The 23,605-nt window shown below is 42.7% G+C and overlaps 1 protein-coding gene across 1 annotated transcript; it reads right to left on the reverse strand.

The window, feature by feature from the left end:
- Positions 1–749: 749 nt before the first annotated feature.
- camk1db (calcium/calmodulin-dependent protein kinase 1Db) lies at positions 750–23,296 on the reverse strand. The gene is made up of 12 exons (XM_034589331.1): positions 22,855–23,296; positions 22,697–22,814; positions 11,166–11,297; positions 9,609–9,683; positions 8,054–8,192; positions 7,570–7,696; positions 7,256–7,331; positions 5,837–5,949; positions 4,979–5,057; positions 4,147–4,234; positions 3,550–3,712; positions 750–2,444 (listed from the first exon to the last, which is right to left on the reverse strand). Exons 2-12 carry the CDS (start codon positions 22,789–22,791, stop codon positions 2,293–2,295), a joined length of 1,239 nt encoding a protein of 412 aa, XP_034445222.1. The 5' UTR covers positions 22,792–22,814; positions 22,855–23,296; the 3' UTR covers positions 750–2,292.
- Positions 23,297–23,605: the final 309 nt, after the last annotated feature.

The raw sequence follows: 23,605 nt of genomic DNA on the forward strand, positions 1-23,605 counted from the left end.
AACTTCTAATATAATAGATGTGTTCATACATTTACTAACTTGATATTTACTCTCTATCAAAGAACCAACGACACATACGAACAAGCCTCTTTTTTTAATACATGATCTCTACAACTCCACAGAACAATATATAGTACATGCATACTGAGGGGCATTAAACGCACCATATGATGTTTTCTTTTGGTGTTTTTTTTTTTGAGAGGGAAGACAAAAAAATAAACACTCAAGACCCAAGCAAACTGTGTGGTTGAGATTTGTATTTACACATTTTCACTATCCAACATTTTTTTAAAATAATTCAAGATGGCATAGCCCTTGATATTGGGCATGTTCTGGTGTAGAGTTCCTTTTCTCCCCCCCCTCGTTCGTATGAAAATACAGGATCCACAGAGAGAACACAAAGACAGACCCCTTCTCTTTTCTGTGTGAACGACGGAGAGAGAGAGAGAGAGAGAGAGAGAGAGAGAGAGAGAGAGAGAGAGAGAGAGAGAGAGAGAGAGAGAGAGAGAGAGAGAGAGAGAGAGAGAGAGAGAGAGAGAGAGAGAGAGAGAGCAGGAGAACGAGTCTTTCTGCTAAATTCAACAGGCTGGTATGAAAGCACAGTGATTAAACACAGAGAGAGAAAGTGACCTGTTTCCAGACCTGACACTTCATGAGCGGAAGCAGAGCACGATATTTTCACCACTCAACTGTACAATATACTGACCATGGGAGCAAATTTGATACATTTGCATTCATTTGTCATTTTCCTTTTTTACTGCAGACATGAATTCACACTTCAAACACATTCTTTAAATCTGTGATTTAAGGTTTGTCGTTGGGCGTTCACCATTCAGTGTGATACATGATGTTCATATATTAGTAATGATGGATTTAAGGGACTTTTGTCAGCCTCAATGGCACATTAGAATAATATGCACAATTTGGAGTAATGATGGACTTAAGGAATCAAAGATTTTGACGAAATGTCCTCAACATAACAAGGGCAACATCAAAAAAGTGGAAAAACAGAAAAATCTGTTTATAAAGAAATATATTAGAAGTAAAAAAAAAAAAATTAAAAAAAAATAATAACTGAAAGAAAGACAATCTGAATATAACCCTTTTTTTTTAACCCCAGACATGAATGTGAACACGAAAATGCTCTTTAAATCTGTAATTCAAGGTTTTCATTGGGGGAAACAATTCATTCAGTGAGGGTTACATGATGCTCATATGTTAGCAATGATGCCAAACCCAGAGACACATAAGAATAACATGCAGGATTTGGAGGGTTTTTCTTTTCAGCTCTTTCACTTTGCTCCTCAGCAGCAGCGTCTGGTGTTTTGGACAGATTCGTGTCGGAGCACATCCCTGAGAACTGCTCACAGAGCGACAACACGTGGTCGCCCTCCTGTGGTCGAGGAGGACTTCACAGTCACGTTAAAAATAATCAATCAAACATAACAGTGATTACAAATAAGCAACTATCACATATTGTGTCATCATTTAAAGCCATAACTTTTCAGTTCAGTTTGAAGGTTTTTACATTTACACATTTCTCAAAGTGATATATTTTTAGAAAAGTCGTAATGTAAGAAAATAAATAATCCGATGCATTTAGTGCAACGCAGCTGCACCCTCAGCGTTCACACCCCATGAACACAGCACATCACCCTGCTCGTTTTTCTCGTCCACACACTTTAAAGCAAAGAGGTTACACACACCATCACACAGTTGGGGGGTCATGACCCTGTGAGCCATTGGCGCAAATACCACAGCAAATGAACGCGCAGTCAAAAACGACGAGAAGTTCAGAGTGCAGATGATGTCACGATTACTTCACCACAACTTGAAGCTTATGTTTCACTTATCACTCCACTCCACAGTATAGTTCTAGGCAGGATATTTACACAAGGCATACAGAGGAGCGTCCAATCTCAAGACGCTCAGTCAGAAAGACGGCAGCTTCAGTGAAGAGTTTCCCTTTAGTGTGGCACTGCACACCAGCAGGTTGTTTGTCCAACCATGATGCAACATGGCTTCCCTCAACAACTTCTGCTCAACTTCTCCCCCTTTGACTTCGGGGTCTGTATGACAGTGGGAAGCCAGGCAGCGGGGTGCCGGGCTTACAGCCATGGTAAATGGAGCTGAAACGAACGCTCCTTAAATTCCTCCCGTGTTTGGCAGAAACAGGTGGGAGGCCGCGGGATGGGCAAACTGGGCGACGACATCGAATCACGAGGCCTGGGATGGTTTGATCCTGTCTCAAAGCTCCGTGGTCTCCCAGCTCACCTCCCGCGGAACCTGGCGTCATTTAGTCCCCGTGTTAATGACAGTAACGGTGGAGGGTCGGGGCCGTGGCGGCTCGGCCACCACGGATGGTTCCTCTCGTACAGGAGAGGGGATGTCAGAGTCCTGATTGTGCACTTTAACCGCAGATGGCAGAGGAGCTATTGGAGGACCTATGGGACAGAATATGTGCAACATAAGGAATTGTCACTATCTTAAGTTTGTTTAAAAAGTAGCAGAGATTCAAGTTAAAATGATGATTATTCTATATTTTTTATTATTTTTCAACAAATCCTATGTCTCAATTTGTTCCACTTCACTGGCCTTTCCGCAGCACAGAGCCCACTGGTTCCTACTGAAGATATTGATCTTTCAATAAAAATGTCACACGTACTTTTGTTTCTAAATAAACCAAATAATTCCTGAAACAGCTGGGCACTGTGGATTTCAGCCAATGTTGATCAAACAGGAGTAAAATAGTGAATATTTCAGGGACTATTTTCAGCAGCGGATTGACACACATCTAATACAGAATGCAATATGCTAATGTAGACATTGCTACAATGTGGCCCAGTGATGCGTTTTTTAACAGTTTTCTTTCTGTCATTCCTGACATAGTAAATATTATACCTGGTAGAGACCATCTCGTGATGGGATCATATAAGCTGCTAAGCCTTCTGACCCATGAGTACTCAGCAGATGTGACATACTACAGCATACACAACAGTTGTAACCAATGATTATAATCATTATAATTTGGCCTAAAGAATAGATTTAAGATCAATTAAATCTATAAAATAATTTAAATTAAGACTTTAAAAAGGTGAGAAACTGGTGAAAATTCCATTGTGACATCTTCCAATTGCATGTTTTGTTTGATCAAAGAGCCACAAGGTTTTTAATTACAATGATTTTAAATAAATTGAAGCAGCAAAGTCTCGCATTTGAAAAACTGAAACCAGCAAATGTTGATACATTTTCTGCACATCAACTAATTTGTCAAGTATTCGTTTCACTACTGAAGCACAGAGATACAACACTACTGAGTGAGCTTGATTTTTAAAAGCTCTTGTGTTAAACTAAACTCTCACCAGAAACACAAACATATGGCTCATCTCAAGCCCAGTTTAGACTCTTGGACTGAAGAGCCTCAAGAGCTTTTCAAACAGTTGCCAGTGAGTTGAATGGAGACGGCAGCAGAGTGAACAGAGCTGAGCTGAGTGCACTAACAAGTTGGACATGACCATATCTACAGAGAGCGTCTGAAGCATCACTCACAGTCCTTCGGGGAGAGCGGGGCGCAGTCCACAGACTGGCTCTTGGCTGGAGCTCGGCTCTGGGGGTTGGCCTCGGAGTTGTTGCTGGAGATGCTGCTGCCAAAGCTGGTTCCCAGCTGCAGACGCCTCATGTGGCGGATCACAGCCGTCGCATTAAAGGCTTGCTGTGAGGAGAGAGAGTGTAAAGAGAAGAGTGTGATACCAAAGACAGATTCTTGCATGTATTTGCAACCCTAAAAAGCCATTTTCAGACATGACCTCCCGGGGATGTGCGGAGAATTATGTCCAGACTTTCTCCGGAGGTTTCCTTTCAAACACGAACCACGCTGGAGGAGATTCTCCGCTAATAAGCGTTCACAACAACACAGAAATCTCCGGAGGTGCAGCAGGCAGAGGCAGAAAGTTACGTATTAATTCTGCTGCTTTTTGTTTACAGTACATCGTCTCCGGCGTCGACCCTTATCACTAGAGACTCTCTTGACATCTTCGCCTGTGTCTTTTAAGTGTGTGGCACCACTTTTTCATCCTGAGATATATGTTTTCTTTCAGTTTTACCATTTCTTGGGTAAAACCAAGATTGACCACATCGAGGACTCACCCTCCATTTGCTTTTGGCGAAGTTTTTCCGAATCTGTCGGCTGACAGATTCATGTATGTTCTTGCAGAGAGCTGTGCCTCCAGCAATCCTGAAAATTAAAGTCAAGTCCCTTTAGATCATGTAAATAACAATTCACACATACAAGCACGGCATTGCACAACTGATATATATTTGTATGTGTTATAACCTGGGAATCCATCCTCATTCTGTTTTCCTATTTGCTCCCATCACTTATTTTCATCCTCCCTAAACATGTTTGACTGATGGGGCAATGTGTTTTTTGCCGGAGCTCATTCACCACATCACTTTCTCCCACATTCATCATAATATCTCCTTGTCAATGAAACCCATTCCTCTCTGTTGCGAACACTTGTTACCGGTGTCACAAGCCACATATTTGGATCAGAGGGACCACCTGCCCAGCACCCGAAAGACCCATTACTGTCTAACAGACGTATTCATATTGGCCGCTTCAGCCGGAGACAGCAGCCCACGCTGCTCGCAGCTCGCTCTCATTACCTCCAGCTCAGGCCTGGAAAAACATCCTAATTGTTCATTAAAGCTTTTACATTCTTTAAGGATCCTTCAGGACACCGGACGCTAATTGGCAGCCATTTATTCAGCAGATTTCTCTCTGAGGGCTGCCGGTGGCCAGCAGAGGTGGGTTTCGCGGCTCGGAGCCATGGCGACAGATGACAGTGGGAGGACATGCTCTCTATGACAAATGCGCAAGCCTGGCTATCTGCGTCATACTGCTGTTTAATTGCACCGGGACGTGTGGTTCCCTGTGATTGTCTGGGCGGAGCGCAGTGTGTCGCGGTTGGTTACTCACCAGGGGTGCTCAAGGGCCTGGTCACACGTGAATCTCTTCTCTGGGTCCTTCTCCATTAGGAAGCTGATGAAGTCTTTGGCTATGAAAGCAATCGAAAAGGTCAAGAGCACATCCATGAAGTTGAATACTGTGCAGATTGTAAAGCCTTGTGATGTATAAAAAAGTTAACTTGACTTAAGAGGAAGTGGGAAATGCCATGTGTAACCTTTTTCATTTTATTAACATAACCAAAAAAGCAAAAATAAATAAATGACCGGAAAAACCGAGATCCAAATGAATTACAGGAATAATCTTCTAAAAAAAATCTGGTTTACTATAAACTTGGCACTAATCTATAAATATATAGAAACAATTATAATTGCAGTAATGCTGCATTTAAGTAGCTCTTATCACACTGATGTTCGAGCGTTCATTTTTCCAGTAAGTTTGGGTTTAATTAGTTATTTAATGACATATAAACAGGGTAAAATTTCATGATTGACAGCTGAGACTGACTCATGATTGGTCGGCTGCATGTGTATCAACTGAACCTTGATATAATGGCTCTATCCGTCTTTACTCTGGCTCAGAATGATGTCAAAATGCAAGATGGCAGCACCCGTATTCGGGATATTTTAGCTTCATTTTTTTACATTGTGAGGCATCATTCATTCATTCTTTATATACAATCTAGTGTCTGTGCTCAACACTGACACCACCTGCAAGATTATAGACTAACGTCTCTTGTTTTTATTGTTTACTGTCAGTTTCGGGGCTCCAAACTAAAATTTGCTTCCTTGAATTTACAAGGAAACTGCAGAACCTGTGATTCAGAGTCACAATATATTTCAACATATTCAACAGTCCGACGAAGCTCACCAGAGTCTGATATATCATCCCAGTACGGTGCGTCAAACTCGTAGTCTGCCTTGAGGATCTGCTCAAAGAGCTTTGAGTCGTTTTCGTCGTAGAAAGGTGGGTAACCACAAAGCCTGAGAACATGAAGATGGATGATTGCACAACAATAGGCTGTGTGAGCACTGTCATCCAGCTGGTGTTAGAAACTTTAACCCAAATCTAATCTAACAGGATTTGCTGTGGGCCTAATCTCATTCACTGGCAGTTTGATTTCATGCAGCATGCTACAGGAGATGGTTCAGGGGGATTATAGAGACTACATGGAGTCTAAGAGGGGAAGAAATAGGACAAAACACTCCATATGATATGGAAAAAAACAGGACATGCAAATTGCAGATATGCAACCTAAATCCATAACACAACCCTAACCCTGTACATTTAAGTCGTCTCCTGATAATGAAACAGTATGACATTATTGCATAACGACCATCAGAGAGAAGAATTATCTGCGGGAGCATCAGAAACTCTTCCACTACATGACATTAAGTGGAAAATGAGACCTGGGATTTTCTTTTTGCAAACGTGAAGCATCACTTTATCTAATTATTTGAGTGGCTTTGTGTAACACTTTCCACTACAAACTTTATAGGTTGTGTAAAATAAAATGAGCAGCATAAGTGATTCTCTCTGATGTTTTTATGTGTTTCACAATTTTAGCCACGTTATCATGTGGACCCAGAGAAGAGTTGGTCTGCTGGTACGTCCTTCACTTTGGTCCTGATTGAAAAATCTCAACAATGATCACAATGATTGCTGTTAAAATTTCTTGGACACATTCATGGTTCCCAAAGGATGAACTTTTAACCCTTTGGTGATGTTCATTACTTTTAATCTAGGGCCTTCAAAAATAATTAATTTGATTCAAGATCAAATTCCTACAAAAAACTAAAGACAATAAGAAAATATAAGGAAAAAATAAAATAAAATAAGCTGTATTTCAAATCCATACAATAAACTAATCATCAGAATATATTGTTTTAATAAATCAGCACAATATCAGACTTACTTAACCATTTTCTACGAACAGGAAATAATAACATGTGATGCTGGTTGTCAATCAAACTGCGATGTTGGTATCACTAAACAAACATGATTTAATACAAACCATGTGATAAAAACCTGCTTAGAATCAGTGTGTAGTATATGAGACTTGTTTATTTTTCAATTCTAATCTGGTTATCCACTTTGTGATGTTCATCTATAACTTTAAATTCATGTATGGCTAGGACGCTTTTGATAAAGAGGTTTTTCCTCTCAGTCAGCTTTCCCTGGTTGTTTCGGATCTGATTTAAGGTTTCCTGTTTAAAATGTTCAAATACAGAAAACAAGATTCAGGTCATTCCAAAGTATATGTATTTATGTTTTAAATGAAGCACTTACAGAATATAAGCGATGACCCCAATGGACCAGCAGTCCACAGCTTTGCTGTAGGGCTTCTGAGCCAAAACCTCAGGAGCTGGAACAAAGAAATATTGTTGTAAATGATCAGAAACACTAATATTCATGTTGTGACCAATGCAATTCACCAGGACACAGAGGCTGGAGACAAATGTGAATGTTTGGTGCTTTGCCTGTGGCAGATGGGGGAGGTTAACCGGTGACCACTTGGATTAGGTCATGTTTAGTCAACTAGAGCAGCTAATTATCTCAGGGCAAGTTTCCACCACAGGGAAGAGCTCAAAGTGCATCCTCACCCACGTATCCCGGAGTCCCGCAGGCGGTGGCCATCACGTCACCTGTTCCCTCCATCTTGGAGAGGCCAAAGTCACTGATCATGATCTTGGACTCATCATGAGGACTGAAGTACAGCAGGTTCTCAGGCTGAAAACAACAAAAAGAAAGAGTCTGTCAAGCTTGTGGGTTTTGTTTCTGTGTGGATTAATTTCAGTCGCCCAGACGGTAAGATGGCAGACAAAATGTGAAACAAAATCCCCCTGGATTTGTCATTCATGAGTCTGGGGAAGTTTTAAAGTTCATCCAGACGGGTTCATCACTTTTACTGAGGTTGAAACCCCCTGACATTTAACCTCTGTGGATGATCCACATACAGTAGTTAGTGAATCACTCACACAGGTGACAGGGATTTCTCTTCTCTGTAAGATGTAAAACATTTTGAAGTCATCAACAACAAATGCAGGTGATTCTGTGAGGAACTGTGATATTAAATACTGTTGATACCTTTAGGTCTCTGTGCACTATGCCCATAGAGTGTAGATAGTTGACCGCATCCAAAACCTGCCGGATGAGTCGACTGGCATCCATCTCTGTGTAGAAGCCCTTTTCCACAATGCGGTCAAACAGCTCACCTCCAGACACACTGCCCGCACACACACAAAACAACAGTCAGGTTTATAAAATGGTAAAACCAATGAAGAAGTTGATTTATTTCGCTCTAATCAGAATCAGGGATAACGAAGTGCTTTCAAAAAGTCAGGCAACTGACAAATGGAGGAAGTGGAGATGCGTCGTCCTTATTTATATACAGTCTATGCTTGAAACAGGGGGAAACACCTAAGTTTGTCTATTGATAACAAAATCTGCCTATGAGCTCCTGTAAGCCACAATCACTTATTATATTATCACTTAAAATGTTGTAGTGTTTCTTCAAATGTTGTGTTTTGTGAAATGTGCTTTTGTTTTGACCCTCACCGCCACCATACTACCTGGATAGGAAACTATCTTAGACGTAACTTGTGAAATTGGTAAAACATTGTTTTTTTCAAGCACCAGACAGAATATTTTTTTCATCCAGATGCTGAAAGAAGTCTGTGAGGAGTCTGGAAACTTTTAGAACAACAATAAGTGTGCGACAGATTCTTAGCTTAGTGACTCATGTCATTATAATACCTGAGAGACACAACCAGAAGCTGGTCTCAAACATCAGCTTGTTATCATACTATAGATATAGATGCTATAGGACAATTTAAATTGAATTATTTAATATAAAGTTGGTCAAACTTTTCCCTATCTTTCCAGACGTCAGTAAAGCTAAGCCAACTGGTCATGGCTCCAGCTTCGTACTTATGGTACATATCGTAATCATCTCGTGAATCAACTGTCATTACAAAAGTAAATACGCTAATTTCCTAAAATTCTAAATGATTTACTTTAAAGATACAACGTGCAACACTTCTTCATTAAAATGTATAAACACAATTAGACCTATGCTATGTATTTTGCTGACTTGCGAAGTGACAATGTTGAAACCCAGAGAAAGCCACAATTGCATTAAAGGAAACAGGACGTTTCATAATGTCCTGGCTTTGCTATAACGTCCGGAGCAAACAACATATGATGAAGGAAGAACACACTGCTAGCCAGTTCACCAGTTACCCAGTCTGCAGTTTTTCTTTCCAGCGTTTGTATTTGTCACTCTTAATGGATCACAATTACATATTCCCGTTGCGTAATGTGAATAAGTTGCGTCAGGAAGGCAATGGTGGGCATTTGTTATTGTTATTATTGAGAGACCCCTAGTGGCTGAAGTAACATATTGTGCCTTTAATGTATGTATTCACTAATGCAAAGTTTTGGTCCAGCATGGTAGTCATCATTAACTTTATTTGGTCCCTCTGTTTGTGTGTGTAATACGATCAATCTCCCACCAATCATTGTATTCACTCAGATGTGCAGGTGAGGACAAAAATCCCTCGAGGACTTTACACAATGCAGATACAAGACAAATGGGAGACAAAGAGCTGAGCTACACAAAGAGGTGAGCTGATATACTTACAGCTGCATGATGAGGTACAGATGGTTTGAGCTCTCGTAGATGTCCTCCAGAGCCACAATGTTCTCATGCTTTATCCTGGAGGAGGGAGGAGAAAACAAAATCACTTTGTTTGCTCTTGGCCTATGTTCGTTAAAACAGGCCCCTAATGAGGTGCAATTAGCCGTTTCCTTTGTTAAAACCATGCCCTTCCACCTCAAACCCTATGTTTCTTTGCCTCTTTTGTTCTTTTGTTCTCTGTGTATGTTTGTGCATGTGTGTACCTGGCAAAGCTTATCATTCACCTAAAGGAGAAAATCTTAATTGAGTGATGGAGAGCAGGGCGGGGGTTGTTCTTGGAGGATGCTAATCAATGAGTCATGAAGAGTCTGTGTCCAGGCAACCAACATGTAAGGTTTAAGCTAAAGAAAAAAGAAATAAAGCAGCCTCTGCCAGGAGATATGCAGATGACAGATGGGCAGGTGGCTGATAAAGAATAGGTGGGGGTGGTAGTGTAGGCAGGAAGTGGTGGGGAGCGTCTCAGTGTTCACAACTTCCTCCCAGTCGCAGTTTTGGGGACGTTACAGATACAAGGAAGGAGAATGAAGACAGAGAGGAAATAGAAGGAATGACACATCAGAAAAGAGAGACAGAAAAAAGGAAGAAGTCAGAGGATAGCAACTGTAGCCAGGCAACTACACCCAACAACTGGCGTGCTCACTTCAAGAGTGACTGATAACTGAGCTCCTTGGTGGAATTACAGAATCAGGCCTTGCAGAAGGATGGGGTGTCACCTACTGTCAATGCAATCCTGTCATACCCCGTGTAGGTGTGTGTGAGTGTGTGAGTGTGCACGCTGTGAAGACCCAAAATGGTGGATAGATGAGATTCCACAAGGACGTCACTCAAGCCTGACAATGACTGTTGAAAATGGTATTTTCAAAACAATCCCAGTCCACACTGTATCATTTTTAATCCCTGTCCACACTAACGCACCTGAAAACACTCATGGACACTGGGAATGTGCATGCCAATGTACACAAGAAGAATTTGGTTGTTGGTTGCAGAATTGTTGCAGCTTGTTCGAATAATAGCTCGTCTCCTAAGCATGTAGGCAGTTATATGATTCTAAAAGGCAGAATTTAACAGCACATTTGTAATTAGTTATCCATGTTGTGTTCTACACTGGTAGCTGAGGCAACAGTTTTTTTCCGGAGAGGGGTCATGTGACAGGAGCTTGATGAATCCCAATCAGCAAGTGGTTGTGAGTGTCTACGTCATTGTTTCCAAACCAAAACGAAAAATACAGCCCCACACAACAGAAACCCCTGAAACAGGAACAGCAGCTCTAAAACTCTGGAGTAGTGTGGATGGGAGGCGTATCACAAGCAGAGTTGATGGGCTTTCAAATGAAAACGGAGTAGTTTGGATGTAGCCTGAGTGGCATCTGCATCTCAACTCAGAGAGCAGACAGACACACAAGCGTTACCCCCCCAGAGGAAGCACACACTGGTGACCCTCTCTAAAAGTGGTGTTCCTCTACTGCAAACTCCCCCACAGGCTCAGTCAAGCGGCACCTACTTCCTCAGCACGGCGATTTCATTTTCGATGCTCGTCTCCTTCCCCTTCAGTGCTTTTTTGGGGATGCACTTGATCGCCACCATCTTTCCCGTGGTCTTCTCCCGAGCCATCACCACTTCTGAAAACGCGCCCCTGCGGGATAGACAGAGGAGACGTGTTAGTCCTCCTTCACATGCGCTGGGGCAATATTGACACAGAAAACCTATCGTGGGTGAGTACATACAGGGCACTCAGAGGCAGACAGGCCAGAGTACACAAACAGCATATTGGGAATATTTACTAAGAACTGGCTAAAGTCCCTGACTAAAGCCAACAGCCATCCGCACTGGCTTACGCTCGGTGCTCGTGTGCGGCCGAAAGCATGGCAAACACTTTTAAAACACCCATTTAGATCGGCAGATAGCGTGTCCGCCTCGGCCATCTGTCTCTGTACGCGAGAGCCTTAAAAACAAATACTGAATTAAGCGAATATTTGCTTGAGCAATCTGTATCTGTTGCTATGATACCACATTCAGTCCACCTTAAATCTTGCGAAGCACGCGGCATGATCGCTCCCCCCCCCACTTCTTGTTTTCGTTACACATCTTCACAAAAAGCGTTTTTTTAACCTCCGCCCCAGGATGGTTTGAGGTGAAGATCTTAAAAGAGGATTGGTGTTTTGATTCGCTCAGGGTCACGGTTACTGGACCAGAACAGGTCGTACGATCTAAAATAATAAAATAATCCCTGATTATTACTGATGAACTGATGGCTCCACGGTGAAGGCTCAGCAAAATGTGTCAGGACAAGAAAATAAAAGGATTATCTTGACTGGCTCCACAGCTCATAAAACCATGTGTTATTTATTTGTCTTATCCATTATATTTGTTTGTTTTTTAACACAAACTGAGCTGCTCACAAAGTTTTACTTCAATTCATATTTTACAGCTAAATTAGTGTGTTGACACAGCAACAGGGTCTTGCAATAAACTTCTATTCCAAATCATTTCATTATCTATTTAGAGCTCTCTTGTTAATGTTTAAGTAAATGAAAGGATCAGCCCACAGAACAAAAACGTGTCCAACATTAAAAACACTTTAAACAGATAAACTACATGAATACAAATGAAATGGATGCTTGAGGAGGGGAGGTAGCACAGCTAGACATGGAACAGGATGTGGAAATGCTTCATTTGCTTTAGATTTGCTTACCTGCTCTCAGTCAGCCATGAATGTTCATGTTTGCTGATTGTAATTGAGCTGTTTATGATGAAAGCTGGAGTATTGCGGTATTTCACGAAAATGTTTTGATGAAATATGAAAAGAGAAGTGGAGGACTCAATAAGTATTCACTCCTTCCTTCCACTTTTACGACCTGATTTGTTCTTAAAGCTGTGCCCTTTTCTCACTGGCATATATTGATATTTGTATTTTTAACATGTTTGAAATTAAAACCTATAACAATATGAAAGCATACTGACTCCTGCAGTTATAAATTGGAGCATCCTCAGTTTAACCAAAATAAAAGTGATGTGATAAACACCTGAAGTGATTCACGAGACGGGCCCAACATCAAAAGGTCCATTATGTTCTCTCAGTTTCCCCTGACGGGCTCTAAAGTCAGCGCCTCTTGCTTCGCTAAATCCTAACGTGGCCATCAAATCCACGCTAATCCCTCACTCCACCATCACACGACACGGGGGGGCAGGGGAGGAACCGGGAGGGTCAGTCAGAGCCAGAACACACACACACACACACACTACCTGGTCACAAAGCCCAGCCCCAGGTGTGATGAGGTGGAAGATGTTACAGCAAACAAAGAGAACTGAAAGGGGCTTGGAGCAAACGCCCTTCTGACTTTGACCTCGCTCTGACATTTGGGACAATATGTAAACTCAAGGGCTCATGTGAAGGAGATGGTGCACAACACACACACACACACACACAAACTGCAGCTGCTGCCTTGAGGACAATGAGCATCATTTCTATTCAGTGCATGCTACCGACTTCTACAGCTGCGTGGACATTGTAGAGCAAAATTCCACCACCAGCAAGTGAGCTCTCATGCACGTTTACATTTTCAGAGCACGCCCTCTCCTCTCTGCAGGACACACACACACACACACACACACACACACACACACACACACACACACACACACACACACACACACACACACACACACACACACACACACACACACACACACACACACACACACACACACACACACACACACACACACACAGCTGAAAACCACAGGAAACCTGCAAACTAACAGGGAGCATGGTTCGAGCACCATTTCTGTCCCCGTGCTCACCACATTGACAAGCAGCAGCATCCTTTTCCGTGTATGACAGACATCATGACAGAAACCGAGCCTGTGACTTCCCTCGCTCTCTCCCTGCATTCGGCTCGACAACAACGCTGCTGCGAGCTCTCACTCTATCAATTCACAATTCGCAGAAGAGAAAGAGGTGCGATGTCTGTTGGAGACGTGCATATGGTGACGCTGCCGCCCACACACGCTGTATCTGCACACACATAAAAGCCGTGGTGACACATCCACCACCATCACACCTCACTCCAGAGCTGAAATGATTAGTGCATCTAAAGAAAATAAATTCATCAGCAACTGCTTTGATAAATTATTAATCCTCTCTGTTGTTCCTGAGCCAAGACATTTGCTGGTTCCAGTATTTTAATTCATATAATTTTGTGTTTTCTTTTTCATTGTTTTTATGCTTTTATTTGTTTAGAGTTTGTATTTCTGCTCAGACTGAATACATCCCTACTGGCTCAAAGTTCTATTATTTCATAGAATGACTGATTAATCATAAATATTATTCGTAGATTATTTGAAAATTGAAAAAAAATCAAAGAAATAGTGAGTGGGAAAACTACATACCTAAACTAGAAGTAAAGTGCACACCTCCACCAAGGCTGAACTTTCACATGATTGTCTAGTTCTTATTACCTCGCCCCTGTCAGTGTGTTCGTTGGTTTGTTTGTAAGAAAGTTTAAGCTATTGGGCGGCTTAGCAGCAAAGGAAGATCGAGTTTCAGGAAGAAAAGAACCCATTCAATGTTGGTGCACATCCAGTTTCGGGGGGGAATCCAGGAATTTACTTTTCACTTTCTTTCACATTGTGAGATAGAGCATTTTTCAACATTTTCATAGATTTCTCAGAAAATATTTCATTGCTCTTGATGAAAGAAAAAAAGAGACATGTTTAGGGGACTGATATCTATGAGTGTGTGCACTTTGGTGCAGAACCCAATTAAAATCCTTATCTAGTGAATTTAAATGTGGTTTCATTAGGGGACTGTGTGCCAGAACTGTAAAAATGAAAAAAAGGATTCTTGTATCCATTTCTTAATCTACATCCACACCAAAATGAAATGGGTTCTTCCCAGAAACAGGCCGCATCCTTCCCCGAGTTTGGCTGAAATCTGTTTAGCTGTTTTGCATAATCCTGTTTACAAGCCAACGAACAGAGGTGAAAACATGACCTCCTTAGAGGTAACAACCTATCTGACTTCTGTCTCACCCAGTTCATCTCCACACTAATCCCCGATGTGATCTGGGGGAGCGCTAAGTAATGACAGAAGGCTCCACCTGTATTGATGCACATCTCATTCTCTTACGTAAGGTGAAGATGATTGAATGGCTGCAAAAAAAAATTTCCAGTGTCACAGGCTGCACCAAGGATTCAGCACACTGACTCATGCTGCTGAATAATGATAAAAGCTGGATGGTGGTGATGGTGTTCTTCCACAGAGCTCCTGGATGAGCTGCGTGTGTCGCTCTGCCGCCACACACCAGCACCACGCTGTGTGTGTGTGTGTGTGAGCCAAACGGGCTGACTCATGTGAGAACGTGGGCTGATGTCTTTGTGAAAACAGCCACTGATGCTGCAGATGCAAGAGTGTGGAGCCTCGTTTTGAATAATCCTCCAGAAAACTTTTTCAGGCTTTGACCTCAGCTGTTCACCACTGGAGATTATGGAAATGCAGGGTGCTCTCCATGGAGGAAGCGTGTTTTTTAGGGGGTGGGGGTGTCTGCGACTGAGGCTGCCTTATTGACATTCAGCAGCGGTGTGTGTATTGTGCTGCTGCTGAGTAATCACACTGAATCATCTTGTGTAAGATGAATTACAGCGGCTCATTACACAATGTATGGAGAGGAAAAGTGGGAATCCAGGTGGAGCTGCTGCCTCTGTGACCCAGAGTGGTCAGAGTCGCCCTTTAATCTGAAACATGATTTGATCAGTGCTTTGAAAAGATACAAAATAATCTGATGCACGAAGTTTGTGAATAATGTGACTACAGGCAGATACTGGATGATTGGAATGACAAACCACACACTTTTGTACATTTCAGCTGAGATTCATCACAAAGTTGTACTGGCAGCAGATCGTTTTTACAATTACACAAAACACTTTTTTTAAACAGGCGTCACAGCACCATCTGCTCGGCTGTGATAAACAACTCTGTCTACTCAGTTCTGTAAACTCCACTGTCAGCTGGACAAAATGCTTCTAAGTTAACTTCAGTGTTATTCTCATCAGCAACATCTGGAAAATACTTCCAGATGTTCAACTGCAATAGTGGCTTTGCTCCTTCGGTTTACTATTGGGTTTCTCTGGGTTCTAAAGAATCATTATTAGCGGCAGCGGACGAACTGTTTAGATCCTTTAGTTAAGTTTGACGTTTAAGTAAAGCTCCAGTGTAGCCTCGGTGATACAGGATTATTGAAGCCAATTCCAATATCAAAAAGCATTACGTTTTTTAAAAAAATCTGTTGTTAAAACCTCTCTGGTGGAAAAACAACATCATGTAACTATGACAATATGATCTCTATCTTTTGTTTTCTATCCTGCTATTTCTGTTTCTTATTGGTTTATATGCAGTGCCAATATACCTGCAATAAGCTAATTTTGTATCAGTATTGATCCATAGGCCAATCCATCACTCAAGTAAAGGTTGCGACTTTAAATCATCAGAAAGCTGTAAAGTATTAAATACAAAATGTTTAATAAAAATGTGAAGTCAAAAGTATCAAACAGTAAAAGTGCTAATGATGCAGACACAATGTTTTCTGTCTGTGTAATACTGAATATTGTTGCTGGTGTGTTAACAATTAGCATTTTAAAGTTCTAGCTGTCAGGAAGTTTCATGAAGAATTCATCATCATATTTTATAATATAATCTGTCGATTTACCATGTTAAGGCTGGCTGCCTTATTGGTCATAAACCCTGCCTCAAATGCTAGTGGATGGGACATGGACCAAACTGAAAATCTGAATAAATGTTAAATAACATTTTCTCACATGATGTCTGTCATTGTTAAAAGTGTTATAATTTCCAGTAAATTTGGTTTTATAGTTATTTGATGCTATTAAAAAAAGGGGGCGAAACGTCATGACTGACAGCTGAGACTGACTTATGATTGGTCGAGAGCATGTTTCCTCAATACCATGGCTCCACACCACGATCAGTACTGCACAGACACAGGCTGCAAATTATATCATAAGGGAAGATGGCGACTCCCGTATCCAGGATATTTTAGCTTCAGTTCCAAAGACTGAAGCTGACAACCATTAAACACACTCTGGACCTATGGCAGCTTTCCAGGATAGTGCACTTTGTGTTCACCAGACTGTTGATCAAACACAGAAAGATGGTCAGTTTACAGGCGAGAGCTGACATCACTCATAAACAAATGGAAAGAAAAGGAATATCAGACAGTGGGGGTAGATATTTGGCAGAAACCCATGGTAAGTCAGAGAGAGGCTGCATTATGTTAATGAGGGTGATAACTGGCTCCTGTGCTTTGATACAGGACAGTCTAGTGCACTTCAACACTCAGAGTACAGCAGATTTCTCTCTGTAGGCATTCACACCAATGGGCATGAATACAAATGGGAACTCAGGAAATTACCACACACACAATTATTTGACTTTCCATCATTACAGTCATGTCCTCCCACAGTGAATGGAGCTGGAGGACAGTGGTGGTGCAAAGTGGTCGGTGTGGAATCTTCTTCAAAAGGGTGCAACCAAGGTCTTCCACCATCCTTGTTGCCTAGCTGCCATTTTGCCCGCTTCAGGCAGCGTTCAAGGATCCCACTATTCTCCGCACAGACTGTTTCAGAGAATGATCAACACTCGAAGGAATGAGCAGATCTGACAAAGCTGACCCCGGCCTAGTCACATCCAGGGTCGGTTTAATATCAGATGTAGAGGCCTCTTCTTTCATTAACATCAAACTCAGGAAAGGAAATTTACGTCTTGGTTAAAAGAAATAAAGAACGATAAAAGGTTGTAGCTTCAGTGGTTAAACAGTGAGATGAATGAGTGAGCTGCAGCTCCGCTCTGCTTGGCTCGGAGCTGACAGAGACAACTTTGGCACTTTAATCTCAAAATGTGGGATTCTGCAAATACATGGAAAAGCACTTAGACAGGATGCAATCAGACAGCATCGCTTTTAAGCTACTACATTTTAATAAATAAACCACTGCTGTTATTTGTTCCTCTCAGTAGTGAAGTGAACTGGAATTTGAGGAAGATACAAAAAAAACCCTGTATATATATATATATATATATATATATATATATATATATATATATATATATATATATACACACACAGATCAGCTTTTTTGAAATGTGACCTCAGTCTGAAAAGCCATGTGACCCGTATCTGAATTCAGAGCAACTTTTACGTCACTGTAGATCAATATTCCTCATAAATAAGCGCAGGCTCAAGGGCGGGCAGGAGTCACCCGGTGAAAACAAACATGGAAGACAGCTGCGACAGAGGTAGCCAGTGGGGGGGGGGGGGGAGTACTCATGAGTACTTGGGGTGACACATCTGTACAAGCAAAACTTGAGGGGTTCATCACGTAACCGGTCTGTGTTTGAAAGTATCAAGAGAAAATGAAACCGTAAACGCTCACATCTGTGGCCTCCATGTTTATTACCAACTTCTTCTCCTCGTTCACTTCCATACAAAGTGTTCTGCGTGTGACGTCTTGTTGTTCTTGTGCACATCAGGGCCATGACCAGTTCACATTGGAATCTGATAATGGCCACATTTTACAAGATAGTGTGAACAGCTACATAAAAAAAAAAAATCAGACCTAGAAAAAAATCTGAAATTGAGCACTAAGGTTTGTAGTGTGAGCATAGCTTTGTAATGATGAGCCAGTAGAACCTGTTTTAGCAACTTTAGCTCATTCTTTTGGTTGCCCAGTTGGCAACTTCACTGTTTTGGTTGAGTCTCAGACTATTTTTAAATCAGCTTAAAAACATATCTTTGGCATTTCTCTGCAGCATCTACTTCTTTATTGGCTAATTCAATTAAATCTTTATTTGTATAGTGCCAAGTCACAACATATGTTATACGACATATATCGATAAGGCCCTTTTTGGTCTTTTACCCCTTAACACCACCTCACTGCTGTCTTTTAAAGTGTCTCATCCAACACACTCAAATGACTGGATTAGCCAGCAGGGGCCAACTGTTTTTACTGAGCTACAGGTTTTGTCATCATGCACCTGAAACATGGAATACCATTCTTTACAATCTAAATCTCAACTCTTATCCCAAGGGCAATTTAAGTTATCTATCTCACTTTATTTGACCTCCAGTTGTTCTTGTTTTACTTAGCTTTAAATCTAAATGTATTTACTCCTAAGGCATTTGCTATTTTGTGTTTTCTTGGTATCTTGATTTATTTATTTTCTGTACTATATTGGAAATGAGGTCTACATGTATGTACTAAAGTTAAAATAAAGGTTGACTTAATGAAAAAGGGTTGAACATTATCTCGAGTCACTTTGCATATAAACGGAAAGAAATGTATCAATATCATATATCAAACCAATCAATTATCAGTAAGGCTGTAATGGGTATTGAATTGGAAAAAGTTGGATTAATGAATGCTTAATCATGCATCAAGCTGTAACCTGAGACACACATTACAACAACCACTGTTGGTAACTCCAACACTTTGCCAACTGGGATCTGCGAGGGCGCTTGTGGTCAGGTTACTTAATTTGCTTCAGAGTGTCAGCAGCTTACGGGTCTGAAATTAGCTGCAGGGCGAGTGGCAGGTGAGGAGGGAGGACTGGCTTCACTGGTGAAGATCTCATTAGCTTACAACATCTAAAGCAAGTAGAACACACGGCGGAGGTGTGAGGCCGAAGCATTACCGCCACCGCTGCAGGTGTTCAGCTCGCAAGCTCCTCTTATTATCTGATCAGTCATAACGTTCACACACACAGAGAGAGATACTGGCCTCCAGCTGCTGCCCAAGTCCAGTCTTTGCTCTTTGCTGAATGTTCTCAACAACGTGCATTTTGTTTTTTTAAAACCACAAATTGAAATGTTTCAGAAAAAAAAAAAATCATAGTTAATATAATAGAACCTCTCACTTTCTATTCAGCCCTATTTTGTCAGTGCTGAGGTTTGCAGCAGTGTTGGAAAATGGAAAAAGACAATAATACAGAAATATTAAGAGTGACGGTATCAATAAATGATATCAGTAAATTAAGCTTAACGCAGCAGAATGGTTGTAGGACTTGGAGCTAAACTGAACCATTTTAAACTGTTGGGTAGTTTACATCTAATGTGTTAGATCCCATAAAATAACCTGAAGGTTTAGTGACTCAAAACTGTATCAGCAAAAAAACTGAGGACAAAATCTGTTTGATAAATGCAGTGCTGTAAAACATGTAATCGCCCATACACCTCCGCAATCTCTGAGCCAATCGGCCATCACATGAAAACAAAGTAGTCTTTGTATGTGTGTGTGACTGGGCCATTACCTGCGGGCAACCAAAGCCTGCTCAAACAGGATTGGTCAACCTAGAAACAGACACCAGCAAATACTGTCTCTCACCTACAGATTCTGCTGATTCACAAACACAATCTGTTTACAGAAGTGAAGACTTCTAAAATGTAGTGGAGCACAAGTACAAATGAATATAAATGAAACTGAAAGCACGGTACACTTCTAAATGTACTTTCCAATGAGGCAGTGAAAGAGCTTCCTTTAACTCAAGGCCTCTGCAAAGGGTCGGTCCCTGTTGGACACTGAGGGGAAACCCGACATGGAATCTACAGAGAGTTAGAGTGGGAGGAAGAGGAGGACAAGAGGGAGGAGGAGGGGGAGGGTAATCTATCGCTCTTCCTCTGACCAACAGTCCTTCCTCATCCATTTTTAATCCTCAGGTAAAGCTGCTGAGTTGCTGGGATTTTCTACCCGTGGTGACCTGTTGCGAACACCAGCGTGCAGCTACAAGGAACTCCCTCATTAAGGCACACAGGAACTAGTAAATGGGATTTAGGTCGAGTCAATCAGCACGATAACACGCTGTACAATATCTAACATACGGGCCGAGCTGAGACTAACTGGCCCCCAGAGATGTGTTGTGGGCGAGGGATGCGTGTTCCTCCAACCTGGCCATTGTGTGTGGACACAGTAAATCACGATGATTCACTGCTGTTATTCAGAGGCTCCTCGCACATAAATGAAAGCCTTGGGGAAATCAGAAGAGCCTCCAGGTAGGAATGTCTGACTGTTTAGCAGAAACAGCTGAAGTGTCGAGTGCACTTCATGAATCACCAATCTGCCCGAGGACATTATGATGCCGCTGCCGCTCAGGAAAAACAGGTGCATGGTCCTGCTGAGCAAGGGTAGACTTTCACGGAATCAGGGGATGGGGAGGAAAGCCAAGAGGATGTTGAATATTCTAAATTTACACAAGATAAGGTTGCATTTCTTACAACAGCGAGTGTGTTTGAATGTTTGTGAAATACCTCCTTCCCGGCTTAGCTATATCATAGTGACTAATGGAGGCCATTTTTGGCCCTGCTTGACATCAGATTCTGAGGCCAATTTAAAAAAAGGAAAAACACACATTTCCCAAGGGAGACATGGGCCTCCCCCCTGAATCCCTAACAACACAAACATCACCACATTAAATTACTCTCAGTCTAGGGAGAAGGGACATGACTTCAAGGGACGAAGACCAGAGGGGGGAAAAGAGAAATGCACATTAGATGTGTGATAGCAACAAGCAATCCATCACAAGTCTGAAAGCCTGAGAGCTTGACCGTATCTAGACCAAGGGGTCTTCTGTTCAGGGAACGTTTGGAATCTCTTTCTGCAGCAAAGAAGACGAGACATGAAGTCAAAGCTCCCTTTTTGACCAAGGTGAACCTGGTGCTAGTGCTGGGCTGGTGCTAAGGCTAGAGCCATACTAGAGCCATGTCACTTTGTCACTCAATGCGTAACTCTAGACATCTCAGATTTCTTGGCAACACTACACTTCAAGCACAACATTGACAGTGGTGGACTACAGCTTCTCTTTGCTAGAGTTGCTCTTCGATTTGCACATTACTCGACGACTACAAAACAAGGAGACAATTAAGCCGTTTTCGGGCATGACCTCTGTTGGAACTCTGGAGACCTGGGTCTGGACTTTCTCCAGAGGTTTCCTTCACACATACACAACGCAGCGGGAGATTCTTCACTCACACAGGCGTTCAAACAGCAACAAATCCTCCGGAGGATTCAAGTGAGGTGTGTCATCAACCCCCCCACTAGCTCACGGTGAGTCAAGCGGGGGATCTACTGCTGTGTTCTCACATCGGCTCCTCCAGAGTTTCTGTGGACTTTATGTGGACCGGAGAAACGGAGTTCAGTGCATGTCTGAAAGCAGCTAATGTTTTGGTTTGTGTTATTGGTCTTGTTGGTCATGATGGTCCCACCCCCTTATGTAAGCAATTCTTCTTCTAGATCAACAAGCGTTGGTGCCAGAGCCGAACCAATTTTTCTGGCACTAGAGCCATGTTCCTCGGCCGGAGAAACACAAGGAACCAGTTTGAGATTAGTCACTGGCTCCAAACCAGCGTTGAACCTGGTATTACAGCCCCTACAGAGGACCAATAACAACTCTGGAATTCACTTCCTCTGAGGGCCAAGGGCAAGAGAACGACTATAACCACAGTGGTCCCTAAAAACTATAACCACAAGTCAAATGAGACGGAGCTGGAGGACAGTTCTCATGACCACAGTTTTTAATCCAAGATGAAGACACAACCCCAGACCCATTGTTTCCTTGTTGGAATAAGAAGAGTCACCACAGATGGCCCTTCAGAGCTGATTCCATCGTGTGTGCATGCAAATGAGCCCTGTTCTCTCTATCACACTTGTTATGATGAACTGTGGAGGAGATGGATGGCTGCCTGCACCGGTCTCTGTGTGGCTTCAGCCCCCGATCTGCGGTATAGTTTTTTTTTAATGAACTGTGACTGCTGCATAATGTCCCCCCCCCCCTCCGTGAACAATCAACCGATGATGGTCCTGGCTGTGATTTGAAGTTTAAACAGGCCCAGTCTGTGTTTGGAGCCATGCTCGGTTACTTCTGCACATATTCAACAGCTGTCTGTCTGTCAGTGAACCTTTTCCCTTCCCGCGGATCGCTGCAGCGTGGTGTCATGTGTTGTCTGGTGCATTCAAAGTTTCTGCGTTACTCACGTCCCGAGCACTTCCTTGAAGTCGAAGATGTTCTTGATATCGTCGACGTTCTTCTTCCAGGATCCATCGCCGCACTCGCCGTTCTCTCTCGCCATGGTGGTGGTGGTGGGGGGGGGGGGTTGCGGGGATGAGCAGAGAGGAGACGCCGCTGGCTGGGGTCGATCACCACAGTCCCCTCATCCAGAAACACAAAAGCCACGGGAGGAAGGAGAAGTGGTGCGCTGGTGTATCTCAGCTCACAGACTTCCTGGCTCTTTGTCAGACCGTGTCGCTTCCTCGGCCCCCTGCATGCAGCCCAGCCCGGGGAGGGGAGGGAGGTCTGAGGGGTTATTTGACTAATCTGCCTGACGTAGCGGATCCCGAGCCTGAGCTTCCCCGCTGCTCAGATCACTGTGACAGGGAGGGAAACACAGCCTCTCCTCTCTCCTCTCTCCTCCTCCTCATCCACCTCCTCCCCCTCTTCCTCTTCCTAGCTCCTCCCGGCCGGGGTTCAGTCAGAGTCAAGCGGCGACGCGGTGATCTGAGGTCGGGCTGCACCGTGGAGCCTCAGGGACGTCCCCGTGGTTGTTATAGCGATACGAGGATGAGGATGTGTGTGTGTGTGTGTGTGTGCGTGCGTGTGTGACAGATACATGAACGACTCAAGTGTTCGCATTGCGCCAAATCACCGGTGTCAGGGTCGGTCTCTGCTCACATGCACGTTCACATGTTCACACCAGGTCTGGTTTAACGTGTTGTAAACAAACATGGGTTCATTTTAACAGGTGGGGAAATGTACAGGCAGGGGAGTAGCCAGGAGTTATGGAGGCTCATGTGCAGCAGGTGCCCCCTGTCCCCCCGGCCCCCTTCCACTTTATTCAGTTTGACTTTGGCTGAAGATTCACATCACATTACATATCATCTAGCTGA

Source organism: Hippoglossus hippoglossus, chromosome 6 (assembly GCF_009819705.1).
Source record: "Hippoglossus hippoglossus isolate fHipHip1 chromosome 6, fHipHip1.pri, whole genome shotgun sequence".
Lineage (NCBI taxonomy): Eukaryota > Metazoa > Chordata > Actinopteri > Pleuronectiformes > Pleuronectidae > Hippoglossus > Hippoglossus hippoglossus.

Coding starts and splice junctions, on each gene's coding strand:
- camk1db (XM_034589331.1), bottom strand. CDS start 22,791: ATGGCGAGAGAGAACGGCGAGTGCGGCGATGGATCCTGGAAGAAGAAC. Junction 9,684..11,165: donor GAAATCGCCGTGCTGAGGAA/GTAGGTGCCGCT, acceptor TCCCTCCTCCAG/GATAAAGCATGAGAACATTG. Junction 3,713..4,146: donor TCGCCAAAAGCAAATGGAGG/GTGAGTCCTCGA, acceptor CTCTCCTCACAG/CAAGCCTTTAATGCGACGGC.